Source organism: Equus caballus, chromosome 5 (genome assembly GCF_041296265.1).
Source record: "Equus caballus isolate H_3958 breed thoroughbred chromosome 5, TB-T2T, whole genome shotgun sequence".
In the NCBI taxonomy this organism is placed as follows: domain Eukaryota; kingdom Metazoa; phylum Chordata; class Mammalia; order Perissodactyla; family Equidae; genus Equus; species Equus caballus.
This window is the reverse complement of record NC_091688.1, coordinates 91,472,709-91,491,282: the sequence shown is the minus strand read 5'-3', so window position 1 is coordinate 91,491,282 and position 18,574 is coordinate 91,472,709. Positions and strand designations below refer to the sequence as shown.

The following is an 18,574-nucleotide window of genomic DNA, read 5'->3' as shown; positions in this document are numbered from 1 at the left end:
CTGTTATCATTGCAGCTGTCATTAATACTGGCCTAAGCAGGTTCCACCCTCAGAGAGAGAAATAATAAATGGAATTGGTAGTTATTCTGCGAGGACTCATGTATGACATTTGGCAGTTTACAAAGCCCATTTACATATGATATTAACCTATGGCTGTTCAGATTGTTCTGCACACCTGTGTGTGCCCGGATCCTCACAGTAACCTGGTGAGACAGGTTAGGAGACAGGCAGCTTTTATTCTTGCCTTATTTGCTCAACAATATTTTGATCCGCCTTCTTCTGGTAACTCACTCCAGCCCCTGCCTTTCACCCTAGGTACAGAGGTGGGCACGATCCCTGCTTGGTCCATCATAGACTTCTCATCCTAAGATAAACATGTGAGCCAGCAGCGCCAGTCTCAGGCCTCCCCTGGAATGCTAAAGAAGGATATGATTTGTAAGTGAAGAATAAACAGCTTTTCCTCTAGGTTCACGATGCTAGGAGAATGTGAAATTAGGGTTAAAAGTAACCAAGTTCGTTCCAAGTGAAGAAGGTATGGCTGTAACAGGAGAGAGTAAAGCCGAGCTGAGCTGAGCTGAGCTGAGAGATGGAGGAGAGAGTAAGTTCTGGTGGCTTTGAGTCTTGATCCTAGCATTTGAGTCCCGGGTCCCCATCCTGTGAGTTGGTCACATAGCCCAATTGTCCTCCCAGCCATGTGAGCCAATAAACTTATTCTTTGTTTTTCTCTTGAAATAGTTTGATTGGATTTCTGTCTCTTGCACCTTAAAGAATCCTTACAAGACAAATGCTATAATTCACCTTTTTTTTTTTAAAGATTGGCACCTGAGCTAACATCTGTTGCCAATCTTCTTTTTCTTTTCTTCTTCTTCTCCTCCTCCTCCCCCTCCCCCTCTTCCTCCTTCTCCTCCTCAAAGTCCCCCAGTACATAGTTGTATATTCTAGCTGTAGGTCCTTGTGGTTGAGCTATGTGGGACACTGCCTCAACATGGCCTGACGAGCAGTGCCACGGCAGCGCCTAGGATCCGAACCAGCGAAACCCGGGGCAGCCAAAGCCAAGCGCGCGAACTTAACCACTTGGCCATGGGGCCGGCCTCTCACCCATTTTTATGGATGAGATAATTGAGGCTCATAGAGGTTAAGTGATTTGTTCATGAAAATCACGTTACCAGTGATTTTCAGAGCCAGACATCATGCCCTATTTAATGACCCCAAATGCTGTATTCCAGTAATGAGAGCAGGGCTGAGGAAGCTGGAGAGGGAGATGCTTATTGATGAAAGGAGCAGAGAGGTTGTAGGGCACCATCAGGTCGTGGCTATCCACATAGCTAATTCATTCACTGGTTCATCAAATGTTTGTTCAGTCACAGAGAAACAATCCAAGGCAAGTTGTTTAGGCAGAGGAAGTGAGCGATGCGCAGGCACCCCCGGCTCTCCTCTGCTGTCGGCCAGCTAAAGATGAGAAGCCACAGAGCCAGCCTACCAGTGTTTTTCAAGTTGCTATTCCAGTGAATGCAATGTACGTAGAACATGTCAAATACTTGAGCCTCTCAGAAAATTGATTATGGAGCTTGCCCCTTCCTTAAAAAGCAAGTTTTGTTTTTATTAGCATGTGTAAATATGGAATCACTTCTGAATGCAAATACGGATAACATTTTATTTTTCTGACATGTTTGGAAGCAGCCTGGGGCAGGGTGGCAGTGAATCAGTAAACGTCACGGGTACTACACTGGGAATTCATCAACTATGCACACTATTAATGGTCTTATGCCATATGTTCCATAATAGCGTGTTTGCTAACATGAGATTGGGCTGCCTGCTTGTATGACAAAGCTGCCATGTCAGCTTCTTGATGTATAGAAACAGGCTCTGCTAGCCAGATGTAGAAATCCAGCAAGGTCATTTTAGGAGTAATTTCCATTTGTGTGCTTTTTTTCCCCCTCATTGACTGTAAGAGAATGTGATTTGCCTCATTACAATGTGATTCCAGGTGCATAACACAATAATGACCTTTATGCCGAAGACTGAAGTTCATATAATTGATAAGACAGACTCCCATTCTGCAATGTTGGAAGCCATTAGCTGGAGGCAGGAACCGTGTTAACTTCTTGACATAGGAGGTGAAAGGGTCAAGGTGAAAGCCTAGGCTTGCAGCCATGTCTGGACTCAGATGAAAGAGGAAAAGAGTTCTGCCTGGCAACACTGGAGCTTGCAGCCTTCCCTATGAGGGTCAGAGACACCCTGGAGCATAGGAAAAGTTACAGGAAGGCCTAGGGCTCAAAGCAGAGACTGATAAGGGAGCAGCGGACTCCAACTCTGCAGGGATGGGCTTGAGTGATGGGCCCCTCCAAGGAGAGGGGCTGTGACGACCATCACCTCTGTTTCTCTTTTCAGGTCTTTACTGATTTTCTCTGCTTCACATCTGACCCGAAACTGTACTGTCTATATGGAAGCATTACTACTTTTTCCTCTCCTGGATTCTGGATTGTTGGTTCTCAAGTGGGAAATCAGGGATTTGTTATGGAGTCTTTACAATAACTTGGGAAACTCGAGGATTCCATTTTCACCCACCCAGGGGCAGGTTTCCTGCCCAAATCATCCCTTGCTTCTCCCTTTTATTGAAAATTGTCAAACAAATCAAGTCCTTTGCTTGGTAATTATGTCCGGTGTATTGACCGTCATTTTATAAACACACATTTATCCGTGGCACCTGAATACCCGGTGCTGCTCCAGGCCTCAGGACCCTTCCTCATGCGGCTTTGTTGGAGTTACCTACAGCCAGCTCTTACAATTCTTTCTTTTTGTTCTGATTTCACTCTGACTGAGAACCCAAGGTTTCATATCTCCTACAAACTGCATGAACCCAAACAAAAAAATAGGCAGTGAAAAGGGTAAGTGAAAAGTCGTATGTTATCTGAAACCTGGAGCTTGTAAATAAAGAAAGAAATAATAAAGAACCAGAATGAGAATGCGTTTGGTCAGAAGGGAAGAGAAGTGAGAGATTGAGGGTGTTAAGCAAAGGAAATAAAATGCCTAACATGATAAATAAAACGGCTCGTTTGTTTGTTTGTTTACATCCCTGGAGTTATAAGTAGCTCCGTCTGACCACAGGTTAATAGTTTTTTTAGGAGGGGCCTATTGTGTGTGTTTACTGATGTTTAATTTCCAGAGCTTCTACCTCAACCAGGAACAAAGACTCTGTGTTCTACTAATGCTCATAGACGAATAATGCCTTTTTAAAATATTGCCAATTCTACTGTCATTTCAAGACCCCAGAGACTCTGCTTATTACAATGGCAGGCAGGCGAAGAAATGAGTTGGGCATAGAGGTGGCAGGGGTTAATTTCATATTTGTCACGAGATCTTGCATGATTTCCCTAAAAGATATTTAATTTCCACTGGGCATAATAACTTGCAGCTGCCAGAATATGCTGTATACTAGTGGTGAGTTCTTGTCTTCGGAGATTTATGCAAGTCGTTATTTAAAAATAGAGATCCGGGAGTTACAGCTGGCTAATTAATCTACCACTAAGGAAAGCTAAGCAAGTGACCCACTTAACTGTTTTCAAGAAACATGGCTACTCTGACGCAAATTTGCAAAAATGTCCTCTACAAAGAATCAAGCTAACCCCTCTCATCGCATTTCATGGTCTTCTCACAGTGTACGTGTGTCCCTTCCTCATCTCCCTTTCTTTCCCATGGACATCACTGATTCAGGTCCTCATCTTTACACATTTGAATGTCCATAACTTGAATTCCTAGATGCTTCACCATCTGGGTCTTCTTCCTGAAGACATAGGCAGGCTCCCCTTCCTTAGTCTCTTCTTTCTCTGAATCACCTACCCGCTCAGGAAACCCCCTTCAGTCCAGGTTTTCTACCACATCAGCTCTGAGGCCTCGCCTGCCTTCTGAGGCTTCCCCTAAGAGACCTAAGTCGTATATCTGCCCATATTTCCTCCACTCCCTCCACATGCAGCTTCCCCTTCAGGCATAATGGTCTCTTCCCTCAGGTGCTGTCTCCTCACTCAGATCACCTTTTCCATTCCTTTCTCAGCCAGAATATGGTCTATACATCCTACAAAGCTCCACTGTGTCCTATCCCAGGCCTCTTTGAGTTTTTTCCTTGGACTCGATGGCAGAGAATTGACGTAATCATGTCATAAAACATTTTCATCATTGGCTTGTGAGACCTTGATCCTATTTTTTAATTATTCAATTCATTAATGTATTTTTTTTACATTTATGCCTATTCTCTTTCCCGTCTCCGCATAGGCAGGCATTCCATTATGTTTTATGTGCCTCTTTTTTCACTGCATACATCTTTGCCAATTAATTATTATTGTTAATTATTACTGTTATTGTTATAACTATATCATTATATGTTGTGCATTTATTTTGATTTACATAAGTGACTTATGGTGAATTTAATCTGCGTCTGACTTTACTCACTCAGCTCTATACCTTTAAAGTCCATCCATGTTTCTAAACCTGGCTGCTGCACATTCCATGGTAGGCAGCCATCACTAGCTCTCTGCTTTCTCCATGATGTACACACCCAGATCCCTCTCTCTTTCTGGATCGCCCCTTCTCTGAAATCCCTTGGGATTCATCTACTATACAACTGGGCTCTTAACTGTATGCTGTTTTGTATTTTCCTATGAATCTTTCATATTTTTCTTAGTCTTTTATGTAACTCTTTGGTGATCAGGGACCATCTCTTGTACTCTTCCCTCCCCCCACTCCACCCATCACCACCTCTGCAAACCTCCTTTGGAGCTCGGTGCATAATCAGTGCTCAATAAATCCTTGATTATTTAGTGAATTGAATAGCATGACTCCATGAAGGTAGGTATTTTCTCTGTCCCTAACCACATCTCCAGTGTCTAAAATGATGGCTGGCATGGTGTAGGTTATCAAGAAATATGTTTTAAGTATATGGATGTCTCAGCTTCCACATAAGAAAAGGAATATGGAAAGTTAGTTATACAGAGGACAGGATACTACATTCTTGTTTCTAATCTGCCATCTAGATATGTGACACCTGGCACTTCAGGTAGCTTCCTTAGGTCTTGGTTAAAACTGAATAATTTCTCAGATCCTTGTCCCTCTAACTTGCTAAGACTTTGTGACTTTATTAGCAATTTTTCAACGTGAAGTAAGATAGTCTTCAATATGAAATTATCTCCATGGAATACAGAGTAATCATCCCCAAGGCAATAGATCATGTGGGAGGTAGCATTGGGTAGAGGTGCGATCATGATCTATGGGTTCTGATCTTAGGTTCCCAGAATGATTGGAGGACAAAATGAGTTACCACCTGTAAAGTCCTTAGAAGCATGTCTGGCACCTAAGTGCTATGTAAGTGTTTACTATTATTTTTATACATTTAAGAAAATCTACTAGCCTTTGTGATAATCTCTTTTCTGGCATTTGGAGGTCTTGTCTTCATGCTTGTGTACAAACAAAGCCTGAGGAATTCTGGTATCATGGCTGAAATTAATAGTTTTCTTTTATAGGACAATAATCATCAGACAATAGCCGGATTTCTTTTAGGTCCAAACTGTAGCCTTCTGGTAATGGGCAGGTTCTACTTTTCATGGCTTTTGTAAAGTGAAGCAAAGGAATATTGTCCGTCAGGATCACATTGCCAATAAAGATGTTGGGACAAGAATCCTGAATCCTATACTTGCTATCTATCAAAAAACTGCTGGTTCTTCTGTAGGGCAGTAACTTAGAAATGGAAACAGCATAGAACTATGAATTTATTAGTATCTTATGTGGATGATATTTTTCCCTTTCTTAGGGAAATAGTAACTACATTAATTTGGTTTCTCTTATTTTTAGGGAAGTAAATTCAAATATTAGACAAAAAATTATTAAAATTCTGAAGTGAATTTAAAGCATGAACTTGTTTGCTGCTATAAGGCTACTTTTTCTCTAGGTCAAGAGGTTAAGCTATTTGTCTTAAAGAAAAAACATTAAATGGTATTGGTAACAGGCTGTAGATTTTATAACAACTATCTTTGCTTCACAAGCGAAAACAGCATTTGATAACTATTTCATTCTACTGGGCAAAAGAGGCCCTAATCAAACAGCATTTCAGTTTAATGGTTTTACATACAAAATCCAATTTGTGCATTCACCTGCCATCTAAAAGCTTTTTAAAAATCAGGTAAAAATACAAAATGAGACTGGGAACTCCATATGGACTAGAAATTTTGGACCAAAGAAGGATTAAAACTTCTACTCAAAAGGTTATAGAAATAGGTAAGTAAAATGTTCAGTTACTAACAATAGTATAGGAAAATGTGAATCATTTATTCTAGAACTGAGAATCAATGGAGTAAATTATAAGAGTTACATGCTGAATGGGGATTTAAAAAAAAAACCTTTTTTTTTGTTCTTTGTTTTTTGACTCATGAAGCTAATTTGGGGGTGTACCACAGTTTCATAGTGAAATAAAGGTGGGCTATGTTCTAAAAGTGTCTGTGTTGTGTTTCTCAGGTAGTTCTCAGATAAAGCTGTTATTAATTTCCACGTGGGATAAACTGAAATAAAATATGCATTTTGAATAGCTGGGAAGAATTGCCATGAAAATTAAAGGAGATAACATGTGAGAAGGTAATCTGAAAAATCTAAAGTCCTATTCAAGTATTTTGTTTCTATTATTGCATTCAATAAAAATCAGAACAGTGCCTACTTTGTCCCAGGAACGGCTTTAGACGGGACTGAGGATTCAGAAAAATAATAATACTGATCTTTGCCCCTAAGGATTTATAATTATGTGGGGACAACAGAGGATGTTCATGTATTGAGGTATCTCAATGACAGAGATATGCCAGGTGCAGGGGAGCATAGCCTGGGATCCCTGACTATGTTTTAGAGTAGCTGAAGGTAGAGAGAGGAGAGGAAGGGAGCCTAGGAGGAGAGGATGGCATGAATATAGCCTTGAGATGAAAAATAACACGATGTATTCTGAGTCAGTAAAGGGATCAATCTGCCTAGAGCCTAAAATGTCAAGCAGAGAATAGCAAATGATGAGTCTTGAGAGGTCAGGTTACAGAAGGCCTATATACTATGTTAAAGGTTCTGATTTTATCCCGTTGGTGATGGAAACCCAATGAAGCCAAGGAAGAACAGGGTCACTCTAGGGGAGTATGGAAGATGGATTTGAGGGTCGCGAACAGTGAGCAGGGTGTTGCCATAGTCCACGTGAAAGATAGTGAGAGTGGGAATTCAGGCAGGGAGAGTTGGATGGAACAAGGAAGGTAAATCTGAAAAATAGGGAAGAAAGGCAATGTGTGGTGCTTAGTTTTATGAGAAGTGATGAGGATGACCCACAAGCTTATAGTCTGACTGATTAGGTGACTTGTAGTACAATATATATACAGAATACTGAAAGAGGATCAGGTAGAGGGGTTAAGACATATATTCATTTTTTTGCCATGTTTATTTCAAGGTTTCCTTAGACATTCGAGTGAAGGTGTCCAGGAGGCAATTGGATATATGGCCCTGGATTACGAACAACAGGTCTGGGTAGGAAATTCAGATTTGTCAGTCATAAGCGTGGTAGTTAAAACCCTCAGAGAAGGGAGTCAATGACAGAAGCCCAGGAAGGCCAGCTTTCAGAGGGTGGGCCAAAGAAGAGAAAGTTAAGAAAGACGCCTCGAGGGAACAGTAAAAAATGGTATGAGGGGACACAATATAGTGTAATGTCGCAGAGGCCAGAGGAATAGAGGTTCGGATAAGCAGTGGGATCCAAAGTGAAACCGATGCCATGAAATCCGGTATGAGGACTTAAAAAGAGCTCCTTAAATTTAGAAAGCCAGGACTCTAGGTAACTTCATCAGAGCAGTCTCACTGTGGGGTGGCAGCAGAAACTCAACTGCGGTCAGCTGAGGAGTGAGTGTGGGGAGAGTGAGGGCAGAGTCCTTCTTGGTGGAGGATTTTGGATGGGAGAAACGCAAAGAATACGATGGCAGCTGGAGGAAACGCAGGGTCAGGGGCAGGTCATTTTAAGAATGGAGAAGTTTAAGTAAGGTTGGAGGCTGAAGAGCAGGTACCAGTAGTGGGAAAAAGTAGAAAAGTATGATAAAACAGAAAAAAAAATTGATGTAGCATATTCCCAAAGAAGTGGGAGAAGTGGAGAGGATGGGATCCATAGGAAAGGTTGGCCTTAAGCAGGAAGGACTTAAACTCTTGAACCTCTGACACTGGAAGGATGGATGGAAGGAGGGAGAGGAATGGGAGAGTGGAGAAGGAGAGGTAGACCATGGTTCATGGCTTCAGGACAAGAGCAATTAATATGTATTCATTCCCCTAAGGACCAAACACAGTGACTTAGCAAGTGAGATCATCTTCAGAAGCCCCTCACCATCATTTTCAGCTCTCCCACCGGCCATTAAAGCATCTCCCTCAGTATCCTTGGTTCTTATGCTGCTCCTTTCCCACCTCCATGCACAAGCTTTTCTCCAGGAGTGCTGTATTCTCCCCAACATACACTGTCTTCCCCTTAAAATATCCATTAATTGTCTGTATCAAGTGTATTATAAACTATTTCATTCAAAGCTATAAATATTCAATATCCAGCTAACTGGGTCAACCTTCCCAGGAGCATTTGCCCTTTAGCTGGACACTCTGGTTTTCTGGGGCCTTGCCTTATTAGACCCCAGCCCTCCATTCAACCTTCCTTCCCACACTCCACCAATATGCACACTCTGCTCTAGTCACACCTAAGTCTGTACTTTTGCAGAAAGTGAAGCACACGGTATGAAAATCACATGGCTGGAATAACAATTAGGACAGTGCAGATTTTCTGAGATGTCCCCATTGTCATACCTGAGTGAAGAAGGCCACAGGCAGCTCTGTAAAGGACAGTGCTTCTGCTGCTGATACGGCGTATTCTGGTACAGGTCACCTCGATAGATTAGGAGTCCTGGTCACCCCTCCATCTTAACAGAAAGTTAGGAAAATTTGAATCAGTGCTTCTTTTTTTTGACAGTCTTTACCATTGTTTGCTGGATAGTGTTACAATCACAGAAGCAAAAGCTAAGCCATTTTCTCCTAAAAAATAGTGCTTTCTGTTATGTCCAAACATCTCCAAATGAACAGAACACAAAAATGCCCAAAGGAGCTCCTTGGGCTCAGTATTCTGTCTAGAGGCCTTAACCCCAGGTATACTGGCCATGTCCAGGCTGACAGGTTGCCTGGGCTAATAATAAAAATACCCCACAGGCTCTCATCTCTATTGAGTTGGGTTTGAGAGTGTAAAGTTTATGGTTGGGGTGCTGGTTTTAGAGTCAAATTGATTTGCTCCCTGATTACCACTTACAAACTCTCAGACATATCTCACGGGGTTGTTGTGAGGATTAGGGGTGGTCATGAATTGAAAGGGCTTAGCCTCATTGCTAGTACGTAAGTTCTCAATAAAAGGAGGCTGCTACGGAATTATTAGTATTAACAATTTATGCTCTGATTTAAGTTACTGCCTGGTTTAACTAGCTCCAGGCAGAGGCCGGGACTGCTTTCTCATCCAGCCTCAGCTATATGGCTATAAAATCAGGAGTTTTCTTTTCAGACATGCACACATCCTTGCTTTGTTCTCATGACGGACGCCTGCTCTGTACAGTCGATTAATATGATCGGCCACTTCGGGTAACTGTTTCCTAAGAACCAAATGTGCTTACTTCAGTGGCACCCACTGTAATGCAATTAATTTTTTCCAATAACATTCATCTGGTAGATAGGCACAGTATAAATGAGGGCCATAATGATAAGCTACCTCTTGTTTGTTCATTTTGAAGAGATTCATTAGGGACAGTGGTCCTCGATGTTAATGAAATGACACATTCTAATTAGAGAATTGCAGTTACACACACTCATGCTTGCATGAGAGGAACTGATACCTAACAGAGAATGTGACTGTCTGCACCTTGCTGTTGTCCTCTTTTAGGATCCTTCCATCTTGGTCCAGATCTGATCCTTTCCATGGGCCTATTTTGGAATTCAGCCATCTTCTGAATGCTGATAAAAGCCTAAGCTATAAACAGCTTGCTTTTCAGTAGAAAAACTCATGCCTGAAAAAGTTGATAATGATTTCAGAATTTCTTTTAATTGAGTTTTTAATTACTATACAGATAGCAAATATTCCATTCGTATGTAATTTTGACGAAGATGACAAGCAATTTCATGTTCTTTGGAGATCATTTGACGAGGGTGGGAACCGATAGTTAAGTACCAACTGCCTTGTTTTTGGACGGGCATACCTGACAACCACTCACTCAGGGAGGACGGGGAGCATCTGGATCTCAATAAATTATTGGCTAGGACAATCCAAGTGCTATAACACAAGCTGCTGCTGGGAACGTAAATCTGATTGGCTGGCTTAGAATCTTGCTTTTCTAATTTGTAGTCCACATATTACGAATTGGGATATTGTGTAGCCGATTGGTGTATGGGCAAGGTTTTACCATAAAAAACTGTTTCTATCTTTAAACTTTATCAGCACATCAGATAAAATATACCAAAAGATTCTTCTAAAATGCAAAGGTTAAACTTGAGATGGTTACTGTGTTCCTTTCCTTTTTTTCTCTTTTGGCATTTACTTAAGAGTTCTAGAGCCCATGCCCAGAGTTCCAGAGCTCCAGAGCTCCAGAACTAGAATTCGAGCAAAGAAACTGCTCCATCCCAAAGAGCAGAGAACCAGTCCAACATTAGCTGGTCCCCACTAGCACCTCCTGTGAGTTTTCCAAGGCCATTGTAATATCCAGAGGCCCAAGCTGGTGTATTGTCTTCAACTGCACAGCAGTAATACTCAGACCTTTGGATTTCAGAGACCAGGAAAAAAAATTCTTAATTGGAGTCTTTCGAAAGATGGTTGCCTTTTTATTTTACCGAGTAAAGACATTTAAATTCTTTTCTTTTCATTTATTAATTTGTGAAGATTTATTGAGCACATCTACCTGCAGCTACTAAAGTATGCCCTGGGAATGCAGTGGGACACAAAGCTGGATACAATCTATATCTTCAAGTATCGTATCGTATAGTCTGTTGGGGGAGACAGTTATTAATCAATTACCGTAATGTATATAAAATTCACATGGAGATAGGTGCTATGAAGGAAATAAATATGGTTCTCTGAGAGCATGTAATACATTTCATATGGACAGAGAGGGTCAGGGAACTCTTCCTCTCTAAAATTGATGCTTGGACTTAAGTCTCATACCATACAGGGCCTTGTAGGCCATGGTAAGGATTTTGAACTTTATGCTAAGGGTAATGGAAAGTCACTGAAGAATTTTAAGCCGAATTTATGTTTTTAGAAGATTCCTCTGGATGCTATTGGGGAATGGACTGGAGTAGAAGGAGTGAGAGCATTTGGAACAGAATTTCAGTGGCATATATATGACTAGTGTGATGGCCATGGTGACAGTGAATAGTTGGATCTGAAGAATATTCTGGAACTAGAATTGCTGAGACTCATTGATCAACAAGGGAGATGGAGGAGAAAGAGAGAGGTATCAAGGATGATGCCTATATTCCTGGCTTGCACAGCTTGCCAGTTAATATGCCATTTACTGAGATCGAAAGACCAAAAGAGGAACAAATTGAGGCAGGGAGAGTCAAGGGTCCCTTTTTGGGCTTGTTAAATTTAAGGTGGCTGTGAGACATCCGAAGCAGACAGATATATGAGTTAGAAGCTCAGAGGAGTGTTTTGCTGCTAGATGTACATTTAGGAGTTATTGGCGTATTGTTAGTATTTAAAGCTGTGAGATCAGATGACTTCTCACAGGAACAAGCACCTTGGAACTTAGAACATTTTGAGGCCAGATACAGGATAAGACATCTTTAGAGCATCTTTCTGTGAAAGGGATGACATTTTAACAACCACAAAATAGAAAGAACACGGTATCAGTCCTTTAAATTAGGGATATTTTGTTGCAGGAATTCCTCTCTCCATTGTACTTATCATCCTCGTTCTGCTGCAGATCAGTAAGAACTTTGTCACGGAGCAGCAGGTGCAAACCACTGCTCTGGAGTGTCTGCAATTGCCTTAGGCAGGGATGACCTCGTTTTGGTAGCAGAAAGTCTTATCCACACCCAGCTTCCCCTGATCTCTTAGACTCTCCAATCTTGAAAACGCATCTGGGGTTTCTGAATCAAAGCAGTACAGGACTGCAAGCCACAGAGTGACACAAGAACCTACAATATGACATCAGTTCCCCCCCGTCCTGAGAAGAAAAGTCAGTTACATCCTATGGACTTTGTGGCACTCCTAAGTCAGAGGACTACATCGCAAATTGTGGTCTAGTTACTTGTGTGCAGCAGGGTCAGTAAACACTTGCGTAGCCGTCTCCTCTTCTGGCCCATCACAGTATTGGCATCCATCACAGTATTCTTTTATAGTGAACCTAGTAAAAGTTTCTGAATTATCCTATCACAGTGTTCCGGATAGCCTTCATCAATCAGATTGAATGTGGGAGATAATAGTGCTACTATACTACTAACAACCATTTTATTATTATACTTGCAGCTATTATTATTAATACTAACATTCTTGGGACTTCGTGTCATACACCGCCCTAAGTGTTGTCCATACCTCATCTTATGTAAACCTTAACTACCACTTAGAAGGTTGATGCCATTTTACAGATGAAGAAACTGAGGCTGAAAGACTTATATCCAAGGGGTACATTTCATTATTGTTTTTACAATAAGGTTATTGTATTGCAATTATACTGTATAGTGTTTAATTAATTGTATTCTAATTATATGCCATTATCTGCTACTGTGGAAACTCACTGGGACTCTATACTTTTCCTGTTTGAAACCTCAGCACTGACCAGGGCTTGGCACATTTAAGATGCTTATTAAATATTTAAGACCTTTACCCTCTACAGTGATAGAAGCCTTTTGAAGGACAATGGCTGTGTCCTACGTAATTTGGAATCTCTCATAGTACCTAGCAAAATTCTGAATAAATATTTGGAAGGTTGAGTATGTGAGTTTTAAATTGGCTGAAAAACTCCTGTAAACTAAGAGGGTTCTGAGTGCCGCTGCTGGTGGAGGGATTACCAGCGAAGGAGGGTTAAGAAGATGTGCCGCCTAATACGCTGTTGCTGTAATTGTGGGTCTGACTCTTATTTAAGCATCCTTATTCATGACCTGGATGGAAAAGAGGAAGAAGCTGCTTGTTTCTGGAATTCACTAATGATTCCAATTTGGAAAGTATTGTGAACAGCTCAGGCAACAGAAATAAAATGCAAACAACCTTTGAGACTTAAGGTATGTAGGTTGGGAATAATAACTTTGTGGGCATTTGAAAGAAGCAAGGCAGTGAATACACCGGGGGGAAGAGAATCCAAACACAGAGCTGTTCTCTGGGAAGCAGACGCCAGAGCGCAGTGATGCCAAAGTAGGCCCAGGGGGCACAGTGGTCTGCAAATTAAATTCAGGCCAGCCAGGCAGTCTGGCAGGATGGAAGGCAAGTCCAGGTTGAGGCTGCCTGCACAGAAGGGCACGGAATAACAGTTCCTCTGTGGGCACTTCTAGCTGAGCAGCACCTGGCATCACACGTTGTGTTCCCACCACCTCATTACTAGGAAGCTCAGGCAATTTGGAAGAAGTGCAGAGAATAGCAACAGGAGTGAATGAATTCAGGAGCCCGAGGAAAGAACGTGGATGAAAGATTAAAAGGATTAGATGGCTATAGTTCAGCTGCAGAAAGCTAAGAGGAAGAGGAGGGAGAGGCCCAGAAACTAATAATAAATATCCAAGTCTATTCTAAAATAGCCAGTGGAAATTTGCAGAATACTCATCAGATTAAGACTATCCAGATGAAAAGGGACGTTTTCTTCCAAGCCATGGGCTTCTTGCCTGAACTGGCACTCTGCCTGCCCAGGTGCTCCGTAAATACTATCTTATAAAGTAACCTTCATTTGCCAAGAGCACGGGATCCAGGAAATAGACCAATAGGAAGCACATTAGAAAATCAGCCAACCCTTTCCTTCTGCTCAGTGAGAACAGGATTAGAGGAACTAGATTTTTGTTGTGTTGTTCAAGTCAGACTCTTTAACAATGATGTTGTCTCTTCCCATTCGGATAAATACAGAACAAAATAGAAACCTTTGTAGCACAGGGAAGGCCTAAGACACGGTTGGCTAGGCTCTGGTTACATTACCATCGGAATTTACTTCGTGTCCAGGGGACTGGTGAATGCTGATTTTTTTCCCTTCCTAGGCGGTGGAGGAGGGGCAGAGAGAGCTGTACCTCTGGACTAGAAGGGGACTTGGTGGACTTCCCTTTTAAAAGATGAACATGCAAATATCCAAGTAGATGGATTAGGGGTTAATTCTTTGTTTTATAGGAAGGAGTCTAAAAATAGCAGCTACCCTGGGTGCTACTGACTCTATCTTTGTTTACAGAGCAGTAAGTACCCTGATCTTAACCCAGAGCCTGAGAAAGAGAGTCACATATTTAGCTTCCCAGCCAGTTGCAAACCAGTCCTACCCCCATTGCCAAGTTCCAGCCTCAGTGGGCTTCACTGAGTCCCTCAAACACGCCAACTCTCCAGCACCTGCTGCCCCCTCCGCTGCTGGTCTGGTTTCCCCTTCAGCTCCCCACCTCACTCCTGCTTTCTGCATGGCTAACTGCTTCTCGTTGCTTTTTTTATCAAAGTGAAAGTCACCTCTTCTAGAAGGTATCTGTTTGGAATGATTTTGGTTGCAAATAAGAGGAAATCTTATTAATAGCAGTTCAAGCCAGGAGATATTAATAACCTACTAAAAAGAAATTCAGAGTCAACAGCCCAGGGCTGGTACCACAGCTCAGCCATGTCATCAAGCACACAGGAGCCTATCCCTCTGCTCCACCCCCGACAGCATACGGCTTCCATCTTCATCATCTCGAGATGCCTGCTCCACCCTCGGCATCACATCTGTGCTTCAAGCCGAATAACATGGGTGGAATTAAGAGGGCAGAAAGGCTTTCTTCCAGAGAGGCTTCGCTTGTTTACTCAGGAAGGACCACCATCCCCAGAGACTCCTAACTATATCTAATTGGTTAGAACTGTGCCACATGCAAAGGAGTCTGGAAAATCTTGATTAGCTTCCCAACCTCTACGGCAGAGGAAGGCGGGGAGAAGGGGGATGTGAATAAGTTTCAGGCAGCCAAGCCTCGGTGTCTGCCGTGGTATGTCCTCCCTCCACCTAGTTACTCTGTCATAGCTCCCTACTTCTTCTCTTCATGGCATTTATCATGGTTTGTAGATGCACATTTGTAACCCCACTAGAATATATAAATACTCCATTGTTGGCTTTCTCACCACTGTATTGTCAGAACCTAGCTTTGCGCCTGACGAATGGCAGGCACTTCATAAATATTGCTTAATTCATGGGCTGGTTGGCTGCTAGAAGAAAAGAGAAGAGAAGCAACGCTGAAATTATCATGTGATCACAACCTCCTGGGAAAACAGGATTCTGGTTATCAAAATTTGATTTACACATAGCTTCCTCGTTTTTATTTATTAAAAAATATTTCAAATAGAAAGAGAGGTATAAATGAACCAAAATAATGAATATTCAAATAACGACCATCCAGCGCTATCAAATTTGTGGATTTTGCCATAGGCCTTTAAGGGCTGTTGATGTTGTTGTTGTATTGTAAAAACAAAACATCTCAAATACAGCTGAAGTCCCTGTGTCCTTTTCCCTGTTTCCAAGCTCCTGCTCCTGCCTGTCTGTCCCCGGAGGCAACCGCTGCCCTGAATTGGGGTTTACCAGCTTACTAGGTGTTTTTATACTATGACTCCCTATATACATACCCTTAAGTAATATAAAACTATAGGGTATTATTGTGCATGTTTCAAGCTGTATATAAATATTGTATTTTGTATAAACATTATACAAGTTATATAAATACTAAAAGTATTATTCTCTAACCTTTTTAATCTATCTTGTTATTGATGTTTAACCATATTTTTACATGTAGCTGTGTAGCATTTCATTGTATGAGAATACAACAATTTAGCTATTCATTTTTCTCTTGGGAAACATTTCAATTGATTGTTTATAGTCTTTTCTTATTACAAATAATGCTACCGACAATGAACATTATTCTGCATATTTCTTTGTCACACGGGTGAGGGCTTCTTAGTCTAGAAATAAAGTTACAGGGTGAAGGGGGTATGTTTCTTCAATTCTCTTTGATTTTGCCAAAGTATTCTATAAAACGTTGCGCCAGTTGAAACTCCCACAATCGGTGAATGAAAGGAACTCTTTCTGAACTCAACACTTCGTATAATGCTCTGATTTCTGTCAATCTATTGGTATGAAGTGGTATCACATGGTTTTATTTTGTATTTCCCTGACAATGGGGAAGGTAAGGGTCTTTCAATAGGTGTGTTGGCCAATCGGATATTCTTCTATGAAAATTGCTTATTCAGATCCATTGCCTTTTTTAGGGGAACAGGGAGTTGTTGTTTTCTTATTGATTTGTAAAGTTCTTTATATATTCAGGATAGCAATCTTTTCTTGTTAACACACATTGCAAATGTCTTTCCCAGACTGTTGCTTGACTATTCATTGTGTTTATAATGTTGCTTTGTGAATAGGAGTACTAAATTTTAATACAGTAAAATTTATCAACTTACGACTTTGTGGTTTGGACTTTTTATGTCTTATATAAGAAATTCTTCTCTACCTCCAAAATATTGAAGACATTCTCCCATATTTTCTTACAAAAACTTTCAAGGTTTTGCTTTTCACAATTAGTTTAGCTGGAATTACTTTTATGTAGTATAAAGGGATCTAGTTTTATTTTATTTTTCCACATGGATAACTAGTAATCTCAGCAGCATTATTGAATGCTCCATTTTTTGGTCATTGATTGATGACAAGTTTCCATCTATGCATGAGTTATTTTCTGGGTTCTATGTTCTGTTTTAGTGGTTTGTTTTCCCATCTGTGTCAACATGATACCTTGGGGGTATCACCATAGCTGTAGGGACCTTATTGCATAGGTTAGGCAGGGGCTCTGGAGCCACACTGCTTGGGTTTGAATCCTAAGTCTGCTGTTGCCTAGTCATGGCACCTTGAGAAAGACCCTTAATCTCTTTGTGCCCCAGTTTCTTTCTTATCTGTAAAATGGTGATAATAGTCGTACCAAACTCATAATGAATGAAAAGGTTTGCCTGGCATACAAATACTCAAAAGTCAGCTGCTATTATTTTTAGTTGTAATATCAGTATTGTTACTAATTGTGATGTCCAACAGGTCAGACCACCTCTACCTTTTTGTTCTTCAAAATGGTCTTAACCCTTGTTGACCTTTTGCTCTTTCAAATGAATTTCAAGATTGGCTATAATGTCTCTTGGAAAATGCCTGTTGAAAATTTAAATGTGACTGCATTGATACGTGGATTAATTTGAGTCTTCTTATTCATAAACTTGGTAGACCTCTTTGTCTATTCAGTTCTTATATGTCAATCGGAAAGTAACTTTGTAATTTATTCTGCAAAGATCAACACATTTGTTAGATGTATTCTTAGCTACATCTTAGTTTGTTGCTATTGTAAATCAGGTACTTTTATATATTGTTTTTGAATTAGTTATTTGTGTGTGGAAATCCTACTATTATTTTTATGTTGATCCTGTATCTAGCCACCTTGCTGAACAATTGCTAATTCTAATAATCTATAGATTCTCATGGATTATTTATGTAAACAAACAGTTCATTTACACAAAAACACAAGTTTGTTTCTATCTTTTCAGTATGTACCTCATTTTATTTTTCTTAGTGTTTTGACTAAGACCTCCTAACAGCCTTAAAGAGGAGTAGTGATGGCAAGCATCTTTGTCTTATTCTAATCCTAATGGTAATGTTGTTAAGTTTCATTGTTAAGTTTGATCCTTGCTATAGATTTTTGATAGACATAATTATCAAGTTTAGGAAATTCTCTTTTTATTTCTAATTTACTAAGAGTTAAACTTAAATGAATGTGAAATTTCACTATGTGCTATTTTAACGTCTATTGAGTTTACCATGGATTGTTTATTCTTTAGTTTGTAATATTGTGTAATGCAGTAATAGATTTTCTAATGTTGAAACATCTTTTCATTCCTAAGATAAGATACATTGGTTATCAAGAGTGTTTCAAAAAAACACCTAGCTCTTTTTTTAAAGGACTAGAAACTGTAAGGTTTTAAGCAATTACCATTTTAATTTGACTTCACATAAGTTTCTTTTTAGATCTTTGTATGTTTAGTGCATAATTTATTTATGTTTTTCATTTTTGGCATTTCTGCACTTTTAAAAATGAAACATGTAAAACTTGTATAATAGTAGCAAAAGATATGAACAGTGGGAGATGAGGAATGTGAAATGTTAGTTCTGCTTATTTTAGACCATGAAATAAAAGGATAGAAGAATTTCCTATCAGCCAAGGATTTCTAGGGTAACTTGGGTCAGTGCCATAATTAGGTTATTTTCTGATTAGGTGAATCATGCTGGCCTTTTATCTAAAAACCTGGTGACACTTGTATCTAGAATTATTTAGGAAACAGACCCTTAATGGCTCCAGG

The 18,574-nt window shown here is 40.4% G+C and overlaps 1 protein-coding gene across 8 annotated transcripts in view; it reads left to right on the top strand.

Moving 5' to 3' along the window:
* The window catches only part of ST6GALNAC3 (ST6 N-acetylgalactosaminide alpha-2,6-sialyltransferase 3), a 498,406-nt gene that overhangs the window by 403,515 nt on the left and 76,317 nt on the right, over positions 1–18,574 (top strand). Inside the window, exons 4-5 of one of the 8 annotated variants that reach the window (XR_011438880.1) lie at positions 316–435; positions 2,392–8,106. The exons of 6 other annotated variants lie outside the window; for them this stretch is intronic. Coding sequence is in view for 1 of the 2 variants with exons in the window: in XM_070267478.1 (XP_070123579.1) it covers positions 316–373 (58 nt within the window). In the remaining variant the exon portion in view is untranslated. Of the gene's footprint in view, positions 1–315; positions 730–2,391; positions 8,107–18,574 lie in introns of those variants that run through there. One more of the 8 variants, XM_070267478.1, reaches the window with a different exon arrangement.